The 19,247-nt window shown below is 45.2% G+C and overlaps 1 protein-coding gene across 1 annotated transcript in view; it reads right to left on the bottom strand.

Moving 5' to 3' along the window:
• The window catches only part of RYR3 (ryanodine receptor 3), a 364,573-nt gene that overhangs the window by 43,829 nt on the left and 301,497 nt on the right, over positions 1-19,247 (bottom strand). The window contains exons 68-75 of the mRNA XM_088025080.1: positions 18,519-18,759; positions 11,340-11,427; positions 11,149-11,241; positions 6,650-6,664; positions 3,762-3,932; positions 3,339-3,398; positions 1,382-1,513; positions 804-916 (exon numbers count right to left, since the gene is read on the bottom strand). Of these exons, the coding sequence (XP_087881206.1) occupies positions 804-916; positions 1,382-1,513; positions 3,339-3,398; positions 3,762-3,932; positions 6,650-6,664; positions 11,149-11,241; positions 11,340-11,427; positions 18,519-18,759 (913 nt within the window). The remainder of the gene's footprint in view (positions 1-803; positions 917-1,381; positions 1,514-3,338; positions 3,399-3,761; positions 3,933-6,649; positions 6,665-11,148; positions 11,242-11,339; positions 11,428-18,518; positions 18,760-19,247) is intronic.

The following is a 19,247-nucleotide window of genomic DNA, read 5'->3' on the forward strand; positions in this document are numbered from 1 at the left end:
ATGGGAGTGTTGCTACATCACCCATGACAATGAGTCAAGTCTCAGTGGTCAGTGTTTGCCCAATTTGCATGGATACCCTGCTCTATGTTGATACATCACATTCCAGAAGAGCCTTTGCATATTTCTGACTGCAGAGTATAGACTAACCACACAGATAAGGCAACGTGCCTGGCCTCTTGGGACATCTTTAGTCAGTGCCCTTTCTTCATATTGAAGGTAACTACACTGTCCTCAAGGATTCTCGAGTTACATTTCTGTGCCTGCTGAGGAAACACAGTAACTGGGGGGCCATCCAAGTACCTCAGCAGAGAAATACTGTTTGATCTGTTGATTGAATTTGGGGTAAATCATTTAAGAAAGAGTTCTTTTTCCAGTGTTCCTTTACAACCTCACAAAGAACCCCATCTTAGGAAAACTAAGAGCTTCCATATGCTCACTGGGCTGACTTTAAGGTGTAAAATGGTGAGCTAAGGCAGGCATGGGGCCCTAGGGAAACACATCTGTTTTCAGCTTTTCTGCTTACCTGGATTCCCTTAGTAGGCCATTATACTATATGCAGATTGTAATGGTGCCATGGATGGAGGACTCCAATTTCTACCCCTTGGATCATGAGTGTCCATGCCAGAAGACAGCACAATTGTGGAAGGATACCTTAATTCCCATCACTGGCTCCCATGCCAGAAGAATGGCTCCCATGCCAGAAGAATGGCTCCCATGCCATAAGAATGGCTCCCATGACAGAAGAATGGCTCCCATGTCAGAAGAATGGCTCCCATGCCAGAAGAAAAGGACAGAATACTTGCCTGGGCAGGTTGTAGAGAGGGGCCATCCTGAAACAGGCCACCACTGCCCGTTTCCGCTGCTTTGACAACAGTTTGTGCCAGACTGCCTTCTTGGACCTCAAAGGCTGTTCCACCTGAGAAAAACCACATGGGTAGGTGCACACTAGGCTAACTGCATGGCAGGAGGTAGTCGCCTATAGCCCATACTTCTCAATCCTGAAGAATCTTGATTTCTCAACTACAGTCAGCAGAAGGTACCCAGCAGCAAATGATTGGGTTTGTGGAGGTCTGATTGAGGTTGTCTTCCTTCTCCAAACTGCTTTTGGACGTTTATTACCTAAGAGCAGTTTTACAACTGGGTAGGGGATTTGAATGGGTCATTTGATCTAATGGAAAAAATCTGTAAAAAACTCGGAAGGGAAAGAATTGAGGAGTCTGCTACCATGAGGCACCAAGATGACATTTGGGGGTGAGCTGGGATGATTCTTGTTCCTTGTTTTGGGTCTTATGAGAACACTCCTAAGAGCAGAGCGTGGAGAGGAGCTTTACATTCTCCAGGGTGGTCTTGCTTCCTCAGTCCTCAGGTAGATGCTCCTTACCTGCTCCAGGTGGAAGACAGCTGCCGAAATTCTCTGAACACGCTCTACAGTCTTTTCTGGATTGAAAGGTTCTTCACTCTTTAAAACATCTTTGTAGAGGTTCAGCTGCCACTTTACTGCTGGGTCATCAGACTGAAAATTAAAGCACACACCAGGTGAGCAATCTTGTACTGAAAAAGTCTTTACTCCTCACATGGTTCCAGAGGAATCAAGACTCTTGTATTATTGCTTCTTTCTCATTTTCTCTATTACCTTCATTGAAACATTGTAGATCTATATAGGAACTGCTCATTCTAGCCTGCATCTCTTAACTTTTTTTTTTAAAGATTTTATTTATTTATTTGAGAGAGAGAGAATGAGAGATAGCACGAGAGGGAAGAGGGTCAGCGGGAGAAGCAGACTCCCTGCCGAGCAGGGAGCCTGATGCAGGACTTGATCCTGGGACTCCAGGATCATGACCCAAGCCGAAGGCAGTCACTCAACCAACTGAGCCACCCAGGCACCCTGCATCTCTTAACTCTTGTCATATTTCCATCCCTTTCTCTCTGTACTGCATTCTAATTTCCTGAAAGCAATCTTCCAATTCCTAAATTCTCTTTTCAGCTGTGCCTAGCCTGTTTTTTTAACCTATTAATTGGATTTTTAATGTCACTGAATACTTTTAATTTTTGTAATTGCTATATGGCTTTTTTTCAATCCCATATCCACTCTCCTTTAAAAAAAAAAAAATAATGTCCAGGGGCTGGCTCAGTTGCTGAAGCATGCACCTCTTGATCTTGGCGTTGTGAGTTTGAGCCCCATGTTCAATATACAGATTACTTAAAAAAATAATAATAATGTCCAAGTCTTGCTTTATAGATATTACTGCTATGTTTAGCTCTTTAAGTTCAACCACACTTATTTTTAAATTGCTTTCTGCAGTTCCTTAGGCTTGAATTCTTCCCTTTGTTGCATTTTCTGACTCTCTAATGGTAGTGGATTTTCTTTCATGCCTTTTTTTTTTTCCCCCTTTGGCTTCAGGAGGAGTTTTATTTATTGGCATGTCAGACCATATTCTAAGAGGTGGAGAGTCTCCAAGTAGTTTTATGGTTGTCTCTACAGGAGATTTATAGGTTTTACTGGTTTAAGGTTAATTTTATGTAAGTTTCTTATTCTGCATTTGTGCACAGCATGGGTAGTTAGGTCCCACACTTTTCTTCCTTTAAGGTTATTAAAAACCCCAGCCTCTAGGTTACATATCTGGTTCAGAAAGCTCTGAGTTTTCCCAATCGCATCAATGTCTCCTCATTCCTGTGATTAAGAGTGTCTGTCTTTATTCTGGCACTTGGGATTTCTTTTTACTGTTTTTTTTGGTAGTATATTTTCCCCACTATCCCCTATGTTCGGGATGGAAAGAAGTGGCTGTTTGTGTCAGCTTAATCCTCCATCTTAGGGCATAGTATATCTGAGGAAAGAGTCATTCAGATTCACAGGCCTGGGAAAAAAATCTCAAACAGACTTTAAAATCAAAGTTTGTTTGTTTGTTTTGGTTTATACCAACTTTAATTGAGTTACTTTGTTTCCAAATCTCTAGATCAGGATGTGCTAAAACTCTCCCAGGTGTCCATTTCACTGTTTAACAAGGCTCACAGTCAGTAAATTTGAGACCTAATCTAACCCCCTGCTATGGCTGGAGGTTCACACACTGGTAGGTGGGAAGACATGCTTCATTCAATGCCTCTTTGCATCCTCTTTGCAACAGCAAAGGAAAGAACAAAAATTAAGGGCAAAAACTCTTTCCCGCACCCCCAAACAAAAGTGAAAATTAAAGGCAGAGAGCTAGCCCTACCAATTAAACACCAGTACTCAGAGACTGTTTTTAGAACACATTAAAGAGAACATTAGTAAACTAAATGGAAGGATGGCACCCTACAGCCAAAGGGAAGCCTGCCTGAGTTCTGTCTTCCTGCTACATCACCTTCTCCTGCAGGTGCAGGTTATTCCGCAGATGTTCCTTCACCTCTTCATCTGTGTCCCTCTGTGGAAAGAGATGTTAAATTTTATTTCTCGAGGTCACTATGGAAATGTAAAGTAGGGCGCAGGGAGGGATGGACAAGCAAATGGACAGTTTTGCTGGGATCTTTATTATAAGAACAAAAGAAGAAAAATGACAGACTTGTCCAAAGGGCTCTCAAACCAGCTTTAAAGATGGGGCTGTGTTGCGGGTGTGCACCTTGGTTTCTGTTCATTGGCCCCACCCCCATCCCATCCCCCGAGCCCCGGGGAAGGAGGACGAACCCTTCAGAAGCTGAGCAGCCGCAGCCACCACCATCACCACCACCACCACCACCTGTATTACGTTCTGTGTTACGTTCTCAGCCAGAGCAGGCGCGTGACTTACATAGCTGTATCGAGATTTGGCCAGGGAGATTAGCTCCTGATCGCCTGGCGTGCACATATTCAAACCAATGGGCAGCATTTTCTTGAGCGCAGCCACGATGAGAGAGGTCTGGATGGAATACAAGTCTCCCCTCCGCTTTGTCTTCTTCCGTTCCTGGTCCTGTCCTCCAGACTAGGAAATGAGGTTGAAATAAACAGAGGGGCTCAGTGATTCTGAAAGGAACGGCCTCACCTTGGAGGCAGCGTGCCTCCTCGTGGCCCTGTCGGTACAGGTGGGCCTTCCTACACTTCACCGCACAGTGAAAGGAGCGTCTTGAAGACATCCGCGTGGCCATCAAAGACCCGCCCCGCTCCTGAGCCCTCTCCTTGTGCGCATGCTCACAGGACCACGTAAGCGGACACACACCACGGACGCCTACAGGCTTGGCTCGCTTGTTTCTGGGCCAAGTGAACAAACCAGCTGGCGTTTTTCAAAAGGAATGATTCGATAACGGATAAAAGGGTCTTAGAAAAGCATGGAGAAGCCTGATGCTGGGGTGTCCGTAAATACGTGGAAGAGTGTCTCCCGTAGAACTGCTCTGCGGTCAGGGCTGAAGCTCGTGTTTTGGAGCACCACGTCCCACTCAAACCTCCGCCTCGAGGCAGTGCAGATTCTCACGGGAAAAGGGAAGTCCCAGAGTAGGGCTGCTTTGGGATCTGGCTGGGAAAGCTTGGAGGAGCACCGAGGAAAACAGAACTCCCCAAGTCTGCGAGAGGCTGCCCTTCTTCTGTTTATGCCGCCTCACCCCTCATGGGGAGAGACTACCCAGCAAGGGCCACCCCGTGGAGCAGTAGGTTTCTGAGGGAGTTCAAGGCACTGCGCTGAGCCACCCAACCGAGAGCCCTCAGTGGCCGCCACACACGGCCGTGTGGGTAGGCTCCAGGAGACAGCCCTGCTGTGACCGGATTTTTGTGAGGTTAGCCTCTGAAAGAGCATGCTGCCCACCTGGTACCTCACTTGCAGGGCTGTGCCTCCGGCGGCGGGGTGGGGGGGGTGGGGGCTTGCTGGGTAGCCGGAAGCAGAGGATGAAGTCGGGGACTGTGAGGGAAGGAGAAATGGCGCTCACTGAAGCTTTGCTCCGTGAGGTGGCCCTGGAATGTCTGCAGGAGGAGGGGGCAGTGCTGCGGTTTATGCTGACATACAGACCTAGGGCTCTGAGAGCAGGGGGGAGGCCAGACGCCTCTCCTGGAACGGGCACGTAAGACCTGGGGCCCTGAGCTGGAGCAGCATTCATCTTACGAGGCACTGGTCTTCTGAGAGAACAGGAGGGTAAGAATCCACACTGCCTTGGGACTGATCTCTTTAAGTTACTTTTAAAGCGTGAAAGAGGTTCATAATTATTAACGGACACTCTTAAAATGGCTGTGATTTCTGTACCTTCAGGAGGTTACATCACAACCACAGCGAAGTTCCTTGCCAGCAAAACCCAGGCTGGCCAGTCACCGCCAGACAATTCTACTGGTTGCAGGGCACCTTGTGCCTGGTGCTCCAAAACAGCAGGTCGGGCCCAGGACAGCAGGCAGAGGGGGCGGGGAGAAATATGAGCAGGGGGTAAGAAATGAAGCTAACAGAAGGCAGCTTCTTGTGTTCTAGAATGCGGCGGAAAGTGAAAGCTGGTTCACACAAACACCTCGAAGAGCTCTCTCATTCACTGAGCGCTTGCTAGGTTCTTTACGTGTTCTACCATCAGGCACAGAATTCTAAAGGTTGTACCTAAGGCAAAACTCATTTACAGTCTCCATTACCCTTGAAAATCATCCATAAAGGATAGAACTTGATTTTGTGTAAACTATGAGGTGTCCTGTACATATAAATGTAAAAGGTGAATAGTAACATGCCGCCGAATATAATCAAGTAAATATGCAAAATGTAACTGTGTAGACTTGATGCACTTCAAATAATTTTTGCTCATTCTATTTTATTGGGCCAATCTCAAGTTGCTCTTATTACAAATGCTGCATATATAATGTGACTCCAATGTGCCTCCTACTTAAATAAAATTTCTAATCCTCCCAATAACACTGATACACAAACAAGGCAGTTATAGAAATGAGAACATGATGCTCAGGGAAGGTAAGTGATTTTTCCAAGTTCACACAGCAGGTAAGCATCTGAGTCAACATCCAGACCCAAGCCTACCTGGACATGGTTTCATTTCCCTTTTCTAACTCAGAGCTGCAAGTGACCTGGTTCCTGACCATCTCCCTTTCTCTGCCACATATCTTAGGGCAGGGAGTTTGTGATAATGGCAGCAAACGCACATTAATGAATAGAGAGAAATATTTCTGTGTTATAATCTATATGGGTTACTGGAAATAAACCCAGGGTTTATTTCACCATATGCACATGTTGTGCAAAAACACATGGTTATCTGATTTCAAATCCTGAAGGTTAGTCCTTGGAAAACTCTTTGAACTGTGGGAGCCTTGCACAAGAGGTAGAGATGTACGGTGTGAAAGGACTGGGGCCACTGACGGCACATAGGATTCTGAGCCTGCATGGCACAGCAGAGGAGTGAGCCTCCTGAGCTCTCATGCCCTGTTGGTGCCCCTATCTCTGTCAGTGTGCTGGCTGCAGAGTGGGCAGCTGGGGTAGGGAGCAGAGATAGCAAGGAGACCTCGGTTAGGGCGAGGCTTGGCTGGCTTCCCCGGCTTCCCCATTCCAAGGGTGGGTAGGCCTACATTCACTCATTGACGGGCAGGTGTCTTCCCTGGAGCAGGCCTGGGGGACCTCCAGGTGGGAAGTTCCATTCTGTACCACCCCCATGGTGATCACAGTGCAGAGGGTGGCCAGAGCCTGGCATCTCTAATACTAGGACAGAAAAGACACGTCATGCATTTGACCTGTACCTTTACTTGCATGGCCTGTGTGGGAAGACAAAAGAAAAGAAACAAGGAGAAGAGTCAGTCAGTAAAAGCAAGGGTCCAAGGCATAAGGTAGCACATGTTAGTCATAGCTTCTTAGCCCCCATTTCTCAGCCAACACAACAGAAACTCAACAGTTCTGGAAGCCAGTAGAGCATGGCATGAAGAGTGAGGGGGAGGTTAGGATGGAAGTTAATTTGGTCAAAAGGACTTACACCCAAAGCAAGCAATCCACCCCCAAGGCAAGGTCATCTTGAAGACTAGCCTCCCCAGCGTGTGCTGCTCAGACCCAGGTGGGCTTTGGGTCTGGCCACGCACACAAACCCTTCAGATCTAGAGCCTTTCCCCTCCAACCTCCCACCTTTCACCTGAGTGGGCTGTAGGTAATTTGTGATGTAACCAAAGACCCCAATTTTCTTTCTTCCTTCCACCCACCACATTATCACCTCCAGCAGATCTGTGGTTGCGAGAAGAGAAGGAAGAACTGAGCTAAGGGGCAATATGTGTGCTTCCACAAAAAAGACGTTTGCTAAAAAGAAGTGCTCTAGGAATATCCAGGGTAATTCAGGATTGCCCCACAGCCCGAAGGATGGAGCATCTCCCTTCCTGTGCTGTGACCTTCAAATATATCTTTGGTCACAGCCTCTCACGATAGAGGTCTATATTTTTTTTCTTCACATACTGCTAAGATCGGTTAACTCAATGCGTTTCCCTAATGCTAGTTATGCTGGAAGTGCTTTTCTTATCTACTGAAATTTTTTATTTTCCAAAGAGAAATTTATGAATTCCTAGAACTCCCCTACACATTATCACCAGCAGTTTATGATCAAACAGATGATTTTATGTGTGAATATAAGGACAAAACACAGACCCTTAAGGGAAAGGAAATTTGAGAAGGACACGGTGGGTGGTGTGTTGCACTGAGACAGCACAGGGAGAGGCTTCTAAAAACAGGCAAGCCTGTACCATATGGAGTACTTATCCCCACCTAACAGGGTAAGTGAAGGAAAGACAAGTCAACCCAACATTAGATATTAGGAGGAAAGATGAATTTCCAGAAGCCAGTCTGAGAATGAGAAAGCAACAGAGAGAGAAAGCAAAGAAGGGAAGGATGGGGGAAGGAAGAGTAGAGAAGAGCAAGAGGGGAGAAGAGGTGGCCAAGAGGGAGATGGAGACACCGAGAGAGACAGAGAGGAGGGGAGGGGAGAGCATGGGAGTTCCCCAAGTGCTAGAGGAATACAAAGTGAAAGAGGTGGGTGGTGGAGGGCATGAGAGAGAGGAGACTGAGCAACAGGGGAGATAGGTGTAAGAAGCAAACTCCCACATGTAAGTCTGAATACCCTGGACAATCTCAAAGATACCCTCTAAACTCTTCCCTGTCCTTTGTCAATACACTGAAATCACACTCATGGGATGGAGAGGCTTTCAACAATGAGGCACTCTAATACTTCCTGCCTTACAACTCTGTTTTTACTCATCATCTTGGTCAAGAGACTGGCATTTCTTGGGCTAAACACGTTCTAACTTACCATTCCCCTCCGAGGAAGCTGCTGCCATTTTTCCAGAAAACAAAACAAGTTTAAAAACAAAACAAAACAAAACAAAAACACTTGCTCAGCTTAGTTACATTTAGCTTAACATACATTTGCAAGCTGGTGTTATATAAAGAAAATATACAATGAGCTTTCAAAAAAAAAAAAACCCGTCTTCATTGCCAGAAGAATTATGCATCTTTGCACCAATCTTCAGTTAATCAAGTATAAATAGTGTGGCCCATTGTATATTTTGCTTCTTCCTCCTTTCCATCTGCAATGGCATGTGCAGTGTGTGTAGGCATGCAGCATTCCAGTACACAGGCCTTTGCAACAACTGCCATATGCACTGAGGCCAACTTCATTTATACAACACCAGAATTCAGTTCAGAGTGGAGATAAAAGCAAGCACAGCTGACCATTCAGATTAGGGAGTAGAGAGAGCATCTAATTTCAGGAAGTAAAAGGCGATGGGGATTAAACAGAGTAAGAAAACCTCCTTCCCATTCTCTCATATGTAGTTCTACCTCCAAAGAATACCAGAAGTGGCTATGAGTTGCTGTTTCCTGGAGGCAGGGTAAAGGGGCCTCCATCTGAAAGAATGTGCTGCATTTATCTCTAGTCTAGAGATGCAGTTTAAAACTGACTTTTAAACAGCATCCTGATAGAGCTGGGAGGAGTCAGGTAGTAAGCTCAAGCCCGTTCTACAGATTGGTAAATTGGGGCCCAGAGGAGTTAAACAAATGATGCAAGGCCATACATTTAGTCAATGGCTGGGCCCAAGGGTGGGACTTAGCTTCCTTTCAGTCTCTAGTCCTACTTACTACTACACTTTGTGTCTCAACTGAGGCAACAGGATCAATAGGAATATCTGTTACCCTGAGGAGCATGGTAAATGTTATTTAATATCTGGGGCCCGTCCTCACATTCACTATACTGTAATGTTGACCGTTTTTCATGTAGCTCAGGAAAAACTGGCATACAAGGTCAATGGGAATGAAATGAAAGTGTTTGCCCCTATAGATGGACCTTACCAATAGGAAAGATGCACAGATTCTGAATATGACTTTCCTCTGACAAGACAAACATACCCTTTTCCTCATTCAGCAATGTGAATGAACAGAATTTCCAGTTAGTTTGTTAGTAGGTTAGTTTTGAAATGTCATCACCTGTCACCTCATCTCTTTCCAAGTGTAAACCTAAGGGTCCTAAGTAACCACTGATCACCAGTGCACTGAGATGTCTTTGCCATTTCTGCTCATCTGGGATCCAAATCCTTACATCAGAGTCATTTCCATTGCTTTGCTGCCATCCGCTGACAGTAACAATGGATGCTAGCTGGTTCAGTCCAGAGCCAGCGGCTCTACCCCAAGGTGAAGGTAGCATAAAATCTGTCTAGGATTTACTGACTTTCTGTAGGTGGATGGAGCAAAAGGAGAGCCAATGATGGCTGTAAGAAGACCCTTCAGAGGGAATTTAATATAAATGTCCAAGGATCAGGAGTCTGAAAGATCCTATCTTTATGTATCTCACATGAGCAGCAGATGTGTTTGCCAGAAGTTGAATGCAAAATGAATTTTGGAAAATCAAACAAAAATTATCTAAAGCAAAAAGGATCCACCTTAAGGAAAGTTCCTTTGCAGCAAAGACTCCTTTGAATATGAATATATACTTCTGATCTCTCTACTTTGTATATGTACAATTTTATATGCCAAACTTTATTAAACAGTGAATAGCAGATTCTAAACGCTCAGAGTCAATTTTTGGATGCTGGAAGAAGTGTTAGTGTCAACACAGCTAAAAGACAGAAGGGGTGGAAAGTTCAGAGAGATGGCAGCTGACTAGAGCTAGGCACACGTGGTGAAGTTTTGGGTGCTGAAATTTTCAGTTTTGATTGTTATACCAGCCCCTTGTCTGCAGCTTCACATACACAGGTCTTCATCCCAAATGGTTATTTGGAAAGATGCTCCAAAGGCTTTGCTACAAACCACTGACTGCCATCTTTCCAGTACTGATTTTCACTTCTGAGGGGTCCCCATGCACACTGCACCTTCATGTTCCTCAAAGGCAGCACTATACCAGCAATGAGAGAGACGCACATCTCAGGTATTACATGTCACTTATACTTGACATATACAGTCAACCCTCACTGAGGCACACTTCTCAAGGGAACAGGGTCAAGAGTAAGCCATAACAGCTGGTAACAAAACATCACCTTTAACTAAGTCTTGTATGTATGTATGTGCACCTGAAGAGTGGGTCTGAGAATTCTTTACAATCCAAATAGCAAAGCCTCCCTGTGCAGAGCTGATTCAAGAGGAGCTGGGAGGCCAGGTCCCCCTCCTGTATTCCTGCTACGTTCCTCCCTGTAAGTTGCTCTTTTTCTCAAACAGATATCCCATATGTCCTCTTTTAAAGATTTCCTGCAGGGAATGGACAAACTTTGGGTTTCTGAATGCAACCCACATGGAAAATAAACAGAAGGCATTAAGAGGTCAGCACAACTGAAATAAACTGGATGTTCCAGATAGGAGGAAAACAAGCTTACTGTAAGAACATGTGCTAATGAAGTCTTCAAAGCAAGGTAATTTCCTCACAGTTAATCGAAAGGTGGCTCTAGACGTGTGTAGTTTTGCAGCTCACTACACCGGAAGTAGTTCTATTTAAAAACAACTAACAGCAGCTTTGGTTTGGGAGACCTCTTGAATGCCTTAGGCAAGTCTTGAAAATTAAACTTTTTGATATACAAGCAGCTATTTATTCAGAAAATGTGATGACCATGCTTATTTGAGAGCAGTTTCTTCCGGCTCATTCTCAAAGAAACAACAGTATAGACTGCTGGTTTTCGTGGTTTGACCTAAATTCAGTATGGAGCTAATCCCTTCATACATCCAAGATACATAACTTAGGTCAAGATCGAAGAGTCTTTGGAATTGATTTCAATGGACTTACTTTCGACATCTTGCTTTTGCTGTCTCCAGTTAAAAATGCCAAATTATTAATTTCATTCTGAATCACAAAATTTTGCTCTTCCCTCTTGAAGTTCTAAGTGGGGGGAAATAAAAAAGCCAACATTATAAGAATGTTTTCGGAGGTCTGTACCTTTCAGCCATCTCTAAACCCAGGGCCCACATGTTCCTTACGTGAGATTTACACCACAGGATGAAGACCTCTGCCACCATGCGGAAGAGCTGGTCAGAGTCAGCATTAGGACTTTTAAGCCAGTTAGATCTGAGGTGAAAAGCAAATGAATATGCAAATGAAATTCAGTAATGATGAAAACAGTCACATTAAAAATTATACCCACATCAGCTGTGCACACTTATCCAGATAAAACTATATTCCCACATGAAGGGAGTCTTCAGAGAGACTAAGTATCAGTGTACTCCTTACATTGTGTAGGCATGTAATTGTAGATATTTTTGAAGGACTTAACAATAATTGTCTCCATTTTACCAAAGGATTCAAGGATTATCTTTGCAAACAGATGTTGGAAAACAACATTTCAAATTTGTCAAAGGTTTTTTTTTTTTTTTTCCTTTTTTAAACAGATGAGGTGATTAAGGTTACACTCTATTTTGGAACAGGCCTCCTTTAATCTATGAGGCTAGCAAGACTAGAAAAGTCTTGGTCAGTATGACATCTAATCTTTCATTGACACTTGTCATTGTCAAGCCTCTGAAATATGGAGTGCTCTAAAAACAGTTCAGGGCTCACATCTTTTCCTCTCAAAGCCAGTTTTATGAATGAAATTTGGAAGACAATATATTTTTCACTCTTTTAAAGTGTATGGGCAGAGACCAAACATTTCTTATGCCCTCTGAAATGGTTTAGAAGTTCCCTATAAATAACATTACTCATTTTTTTTTTAAATTAAAAACCAGACCAAGTTAAGAATTTCACAGTGGCAGCAAGAAGGCTAAATTGAGGTAGAATTCAGTCATTTCCTAAAAGTTGTCTTGCCCCTAAGTATCTTACATATTTGAATCAAATTATATATATATATATATATTTTTTTTAAAGATTTTATTTATTTATTTGAGAGAGAGAGAGAATAAGAGAGAGAGAGAGCACGAGAGGGAAGAGGGTCAGAGGGAGAAGCAGACTCCCCGCCGAGCAGGGAGCCCGATGCAGGACTCGATCCCAGGACTCCAGGATCATGACCTGAGCTGAAGGCAGTGGCTTAACCAACTGAGCCACCCAGGCACCCCATGAATCAAATTATATTTTGAAAGGGCTGGATGAGTTGCCATTTTCAAATATCTGTGTAGAGTAACACAGTAGATGTTAAATCATCTACCATCATTCTTAGGTTAAAGAAAACTTTGGTTCTCATGAATGGTCTGAAAAACCCATTGTCCCTTGGTGCATGCAGGGTAACAGCTCTCAAAAGCCAGTTCCCTAAGCCTTGGGACACCAGACTGAATTGCCCTGGGCAGCCCGTACCTTCTGCCCATTGATGGAGAGCACCAGGCTAAGGAGGAAAGGGGAAGACTCATGAGGCCAAGACCATCTTTGGACCTCTCTTGCATCTCCATTCCTTATTGCCCTGCGTTCCAGCCTCACAGACATTCTTATCTAAACTTTCTGGAGTTCTACGTCAACTAGCCTCCCTTTGCATGGCAGACACTAGGTTGTCTACCCCATACTCATTTTCTTCTTTCTTAGGAACAAAAACCCATTTTAACCAGGGTGGCACTGTGCCTGCTGAAGACCACATTACCCAGCCTCGGGATAGCTATGTAACTAAGTTCTGATCAATGAGATCGAAGTGGAAGTTGTTGGATGGACCTCCTGGAAAAGCTCTCTAAAAAGGGATCAGATAGCTGAAGATGCCCTTTGCCTTCCCCCTGTTGCTTTCATGCTTCCTGCTTGGAATCAAAATACGATGGCTCCAACGACAATTGGCACACTGCACCATAAAGTAACTTCAAAGATGGCAGCCAGTGTTTAGGATGGAAAAAGAGAGGAATGAGGCTATCTAATGAGGAGCAATCGTACTGGCCCTGGATTGGGTATCTTTGGACTTCTTTGTGAGATTTAACTTCCAATTTCTCTAAGCCACTATAATCAGGTATCCATTATTAGCAGGCAAGTGCAAGCCAAACTTGAGGCTTGAGATTGGTAATGCTTTTTGATTTCATTCATATTGATTTTTTAGGATCAGGTGTCAAGTTTTGTCAGAAATGTCAGCTGTTCATTCCTTAGTGTTTTGGTTTAAATGAGCTTTGTAAGTTTGCACTGTGCCCTGCGTGGGAAGAGGTGAGGTTTCCTATCCTCTCCAGCCAAGGAAAAGTATAGCCACAGGGTGTGGGATCAGGAGCTCTGAAAACAGGTGAGGTCAACATTCCCTCACAGAACACTGCAGAAGATTCCGACCCCTTTGCCTTCCATAGGAAGGTAGTTTCCAATGAATGAATTTTGTTTTCCATACCCTTCTTCTTCTAGGAGGCATATTTCACCCTTGATTTCTAGTGAGGTTCTTTCTTCAGATTCAGAGTGGTAGGTGTAAATGAAGAATATCTCATTACATGTTTCCCCAGGCACACAAACTGCACCTCTCTGGTATTTGCAGGTGCATAGAAGACCCTGACCTCATCTCTCCTATTGGCGCATATCCTTTCCTGTCTGCCCCCATGATGCAACCAGGCTCATCTCCTGCCTGCTCCCAGTCTCCCAGAATCCAGATCTCTCTCAATATCCAACCACTCGATCCTTTTGGGTGTACCAGACTGATAAAAGATACTGGGTCTCTTTTATCATATGCGCTGCATGCTGCCAAAAGGCAGTTGGAAAATGCAAGGCTGTAGGTGGAGAAGAAAGTTGGGCTTAGAGGTAATGATCGGCAGGGGGTGATGGTTGAAGCAACGTAAGTGAATGAAATCACTGAGCATATTAACAGGAAACAAGAAACGTAAGAATAAAATCTTGGATGATCACAAGAGTAAAGAGAGATTTCATTTTCAAAATGACAAGTTATCAGGTTTTCAAAGAAAGGAAAGCCAGTTAGGAGGCTTTGAAAGAAAGAAAAGCCATATTCCTATTACATTCATGGCGGCCCGGTTGTCTGAGTTAGAGCTAAGAGCTTATCTCAACCTTGTTCCTAAGCCTCCTGCAGAAGACACCGCCCGAGGCCGTCACTGCAGAGGATTTACTCAGATTCCCTTTAGAGACTGAGAGATGGGTTTTCACCCCAAATCCCACTGTCTAAAGTCATTCATTTCTATGTTCTGAGTGTTCCTGGTTGCCAGAAAGGAGGCTGAGAAGCCGCTGCCTCATGCAGAGAGAGCTGTGTAACTGCGCTGACACAGCTCCTGCGCGGGGAGATGATGGAGAGCGGACCCGCCCGCCGACACAGCGCCTGCGCGGGGAGATGGAGAGCGGACCCGCCCAGCCCTGACCACAGTACACCCGGCGTTCTTGCTCATTCTGGGTCACTTTGGGCTGAACACTGAGCAACGGAAGCTTCTGTTCAGAACAGTGGTCCAGAGGGCTGAGAAACTTGAAACAGTGCCATGACTGGGCTGAAGGAAGTACAAAGGTTTACTATGACGAGGAAGAACAGGGAGGAGGACAGGACAAAATGGCTCTCTTCAATATTTAAAAAACTGCCACAAGAGAGACTGGAACAGTTTTGTGAGGCTCTGAAGAGCAAAGTCAGAGCTGATGGGCAGGAGTCACAGAGCTGAGCTCAGAACCGTTTGAGCTGTCTGAAACTAGAATGCGAGGGCATTCCTGGCAAGTCTCTTACCTGTCGTCTAGAAGCATGGCGGATAAATCAGAGGTAGGAAATGCACTGCCAGGAAGAAGGAAGGGGGGTATTTACTCATCCAGTTATAGGTAAGATGAGGTGACCTCTATTTTTCCTGCCAACTTCACAGTCCCATAGTTCCAAGCCAGTGATTCTTTTGGTGAAGAAAGTATCCAAAGAAGGTAAAGGCAGACACAGAAGAAGGAAGTCTTTCTAAGCTGGGCTCGGGTGGCCATAATGTTCTCTCGTGTTCAGGGAAGAGCGGGTTGAAAAGTGGGGATGAATGAATTAATGATGATCTCAAAGACTCTCTGACATTGCCATTTTTAGCAACTGTCAAACACTGTGTAAGTAGAACACACTCCATCTTGAGCCTTGATCGTCAATAGTGACAAATGCAATTAAAGAGCTATTCTAGGAGCAACCTTACTCTGCTTTCATTTTTGTTTTTACCTCAAACTCTGACAAATTCCCTCTCCAACCACTAATATAATGATGTTATCGGAAATGATGCAAACCATGACCATTAAAGCAGGGGTTCTTTTGAGAGAGTAAAGTCTCCCATAGACAGGTAAGGGATTATATTATATAGTATGTGCAAGGTATTTATTTTCAAATGCTAAATAACATAAGTAATCAATTGTTTTAAATAGGAAGCGCAATTTGTCGTATAAAATAAACGCTAAAATGGGCTTCTCCAGACCTATTTCCGGCCCATGACAGAATGGCATACTACTCAAAAGCTAGCAATGCTCCCCCAAATATTCCTAAGTCCTTTCAAGATCTACTATTTTAAAACTGAAACTTTTCAAATTTCTTTGTTAGGACTTTAAATTTTAAGAGGGTGTGGTATAATAAAAATACCTATTTGGTCCTTGCTCCCCACTAGGACCAACAATCCTATTCTTCTCCCTGTTCATAGACATTCCTCAACATCCAGCTTAAATTCTTTACAATTACAATTATCCTCTGACACACACCCTCAACTCCCTCACCTATTTTTCTTTGTCATATTCACTTTGCATAAACCCCAACTTTGGTTAAATCCAACTCTTTCCCTATTTTGGGCCTGGACCTGGTGGTGAACTGGCTGGAGAAAAAGACAACCTGGTGTTGGGTTTCACCATCAATTCATGACCACAAATCTCAAGTGTGGTCCTTAGTACTGCCCAGTAATCACACGACACTGTCCTGGCCCAGCCGCTCTCCCTCTCTCCCTGGCTACCACCTCACACCTTCTCTTTACCCCTCGAACCTCCAAGCACCTTCTCCCCATCCTCATTCTCAGCTGATGATCTTGTTTCCTACATCGCTGAGAAAATGGAAGCAATCAGAAAAGGACTCCTACAGACCCCCAGACAGTGTGCGTGTGTGTGTGTGTGTGTGTGTGTGTGTATGTGTGTGTGTGTCTACCAGCATCAGCCCCCTTTCTCCCTGCCCTCCTGATTGTTTCTGTGAGTAAACTATCTAATGCTGACCCTTTGCCTGATCAGAGAACATTGCTTTAGAAATGATCTCTCTCGCTCTTACATGATAAATTTCCCCTTCTCTAACTAGATCATTGCCTTTAACAAAGAAACGAACTGACAAGCCTCCCATCCTAAAAACTCTTCTCTTGAGCTTACTTCTGCCTCTAGCCAGTATGCTATTTCTCTGTTCCCCTTTGTGGTAAAATTCCTTGCATGAGTGGTCTGTACTGTTGTCTCCAAGTCCCTTTCTCCCATCCTCTTCCAGCTCACTGAAGAGGCTTCCCTCTCATTGCTCCATTGAAACTGCTCTTGTCAAGATTACCAATAACTTTTACTCATCATTCTTTCCTCCTGGCAACACTTTGTGAGGTTGGCACCCAGGACACAACATTCTGTCAGTTTCCTCCCGTCTCACTGCTTGTTCCTTCTCAGCCTCATCCACGGGTTCCTCCTCTTCTGCCTGATCTCTTGATGTTGGAGGGCACAAGGGCTTGGTCCTTGGAACTCCTCTCTCTTCCCCTCAATCCTTTCCCTCATCCAGTCTCATGGTTCTCCAGTAGGTTACTGACTCCCAAATTCCCATGTCTACACCAGAACCCTCTCCTGAACTCTGGACTCATATATTCAATGGCCCACTCAACATTTTCATTTTTATACTGAATAGGCAACCCAGGTTTAACATGTTCAAAAGTGATTTCCAGAACTTCCCCTAAAAAAATGTCTGTACCCACAACCTTCCCCGACTCGATTGCTGGAAACTCCATCCTCCCATTTGCTCAGAATCATCTCTGACCCTCCTTTCTTCTCTCATTCCCAATCTGGAAGTCCTAAAGACTCTACCCTTCAAAACAGACCCAGAATCTGACATCTTCTGCCAACCTTCATTGCTACCACCCTGGCCTCAGCCATCAAACTTTTTTTTTTAATTGTGGCAAAATACATATAAAATTTGCCATTAGTGACATTTAGTACATTCACAAGGTTGGGCAGCCACTGTCACTGTCCAGTTTCCAAAACATTTTCAGGACTCCAAAAGGAAACCCCCATCTCATTAAGCAGTTGCTTCCTGGTCACTTCCCAACCCACCCCCCTCCTGGGCCCTGGGAATCACCAGCTGGCTCTGTCTCTAAGGATCCCCATCAGCTCTTGACTGGATCACTGTGAACCTCCCAACCAGTCTCCTCACCCCCTTATTTGCCTCCATGCCCCACCACGGCACTCAAAAAGTGAATCAAATCGGGGCTCCTAGGTGGCTCAGATCATGATCCCAGGGGTCCAGGTCCCTGCTCAGCAAGGAGTCTGTTTCTCCCTCTCCCTCTGCCTCTCCCCCGGCTCATGTTCTCTCTCTCTCTCTCTCAAATAAATAAATAAAATCTTAACAAAAAAAGTGAATCAGATCACATCACAGAGTAGCTCAAAGCCTCCGCCAACTTCTCATCTTACTCAGAATAAAAGACAGTCTTCCCCGTGGCCTCCGAGGCCCTACACTCTTGGCCCCATGTTGCTTTTCTGACGTATCCTACCACTCTCCCTACTCCTCACTCTCCTCCAGCCACACTGGCCTCCTTATGATCCCCTGAACACCCCAACATACTCCTTCCTCGGGGCTGACCCCACATGTCCCCTCTTACTGGGAATATAACCCTTCCCAGACCCGCATGGTTCCCCACCTCATCTCTTTCAGGTCTTTGCTCAAATACTGTTTCTCAGTTAATGTTCCATTTAACACTGTGACTCCACCCCACCCTGGCACTCCTAACTCTCTTTACCCTGCTTTGCATAATTTACTTATGCAAGGAAAGTATATCAGTAAGTATTCAAGTTCTTATTTTGTTTATTGTCTGTGTGCCCCACTTTCCTGCCACAAGAAAAGCCCTTAGGCATCCAGACATCTTTGTTGTGTTCACACCTGCCCCTTCCCCCCCCCCCCCATGCCTAGAACAGTGCCTGACATACAGTGGTCTCTGTTGAATGAATATGTGACAGAACTCTGCCGAGCAGGGAAGAAGTGGGTCACCGCTGCCCCTGTCTGACCAGCTCCCTCCCACAGCCCAACACCATCCTTCCATCCTGGGGACGGGCTAGCCCAGCTCCCCGCGTACCTGCTGTTGTCCACGTAGCGGATGAGCAGGGGGTAGAAGGCGTACAGGTCTCTGCAGAGGACTGCAAACTCATCCAGGATGAGGAGCTCCGCCTCCTGAGTGTCTCCTCTGGTGTCGGCTTTCAGCTGCTCCTCCTCCTGCACCGTCTTCACCGCCTTTTTCTTCAGCTTCTCCAGAGTTGGGATGAAGTGGCTTTTCAGCAGGTCCGGCCGGGCTTTGCTGATGATTGGCTGGGCGTACACTGCGTTTGCAAACAAAAAGCCTCCCCCTCATTTCACACGTTAGGACAATTGATGAAAGGAAAGAAGTGATACTGAAAGGCAAGGCTGTGACATTCCATGGACTCAGGACAGCTCCTGCCCTGTTCCCTTCCTTAACTGTCCACGAGGCACTTAGTTCCCTCTCACAAAGCCACAGTGGGGGCAGGAAGCCAGAGGAGAAGGTCCCTCCTCCTGTTCTGCTTGTCCAGGCCACAGGGAGCCCTGCGACTCATCACATAGTTTTAGGATGGTTCATGCGGTTTGGGCTCACTAGCTAGATTATAAATTCCTTGAATGGAGCCTCCCCGTTGCCCCCAATAACCAGCACTAGGCTGAGCCAAGAGGAGGCCTCAGTACTATGCTTTCTGGTTATTTTATAGAAAAATCTGTTGTTAAAAATAAATTACCCCAACCACAGTTCTCAGTCCCCAGTGCTTGAGAGCTGCCAACTCACTGCCTGGGGGCCCCT

Source organism: Eumetopias jubatus, unplaced genomic scaffold (assembly GCF_037043125.1).
Source record: "Eumetopias jubatus isolate StellerSeaLion01/CBP00866 unplaced genomic scaffold, mEumJub1_p1.0 scaffold_7, whole genome shotgun sequence".
Lineage (NCBI taxonomy): Eukaryota > Metazoa > Chordata > Mammalia > Carnivora > Otariidae > Eumetopias > Eumetopias jubatus.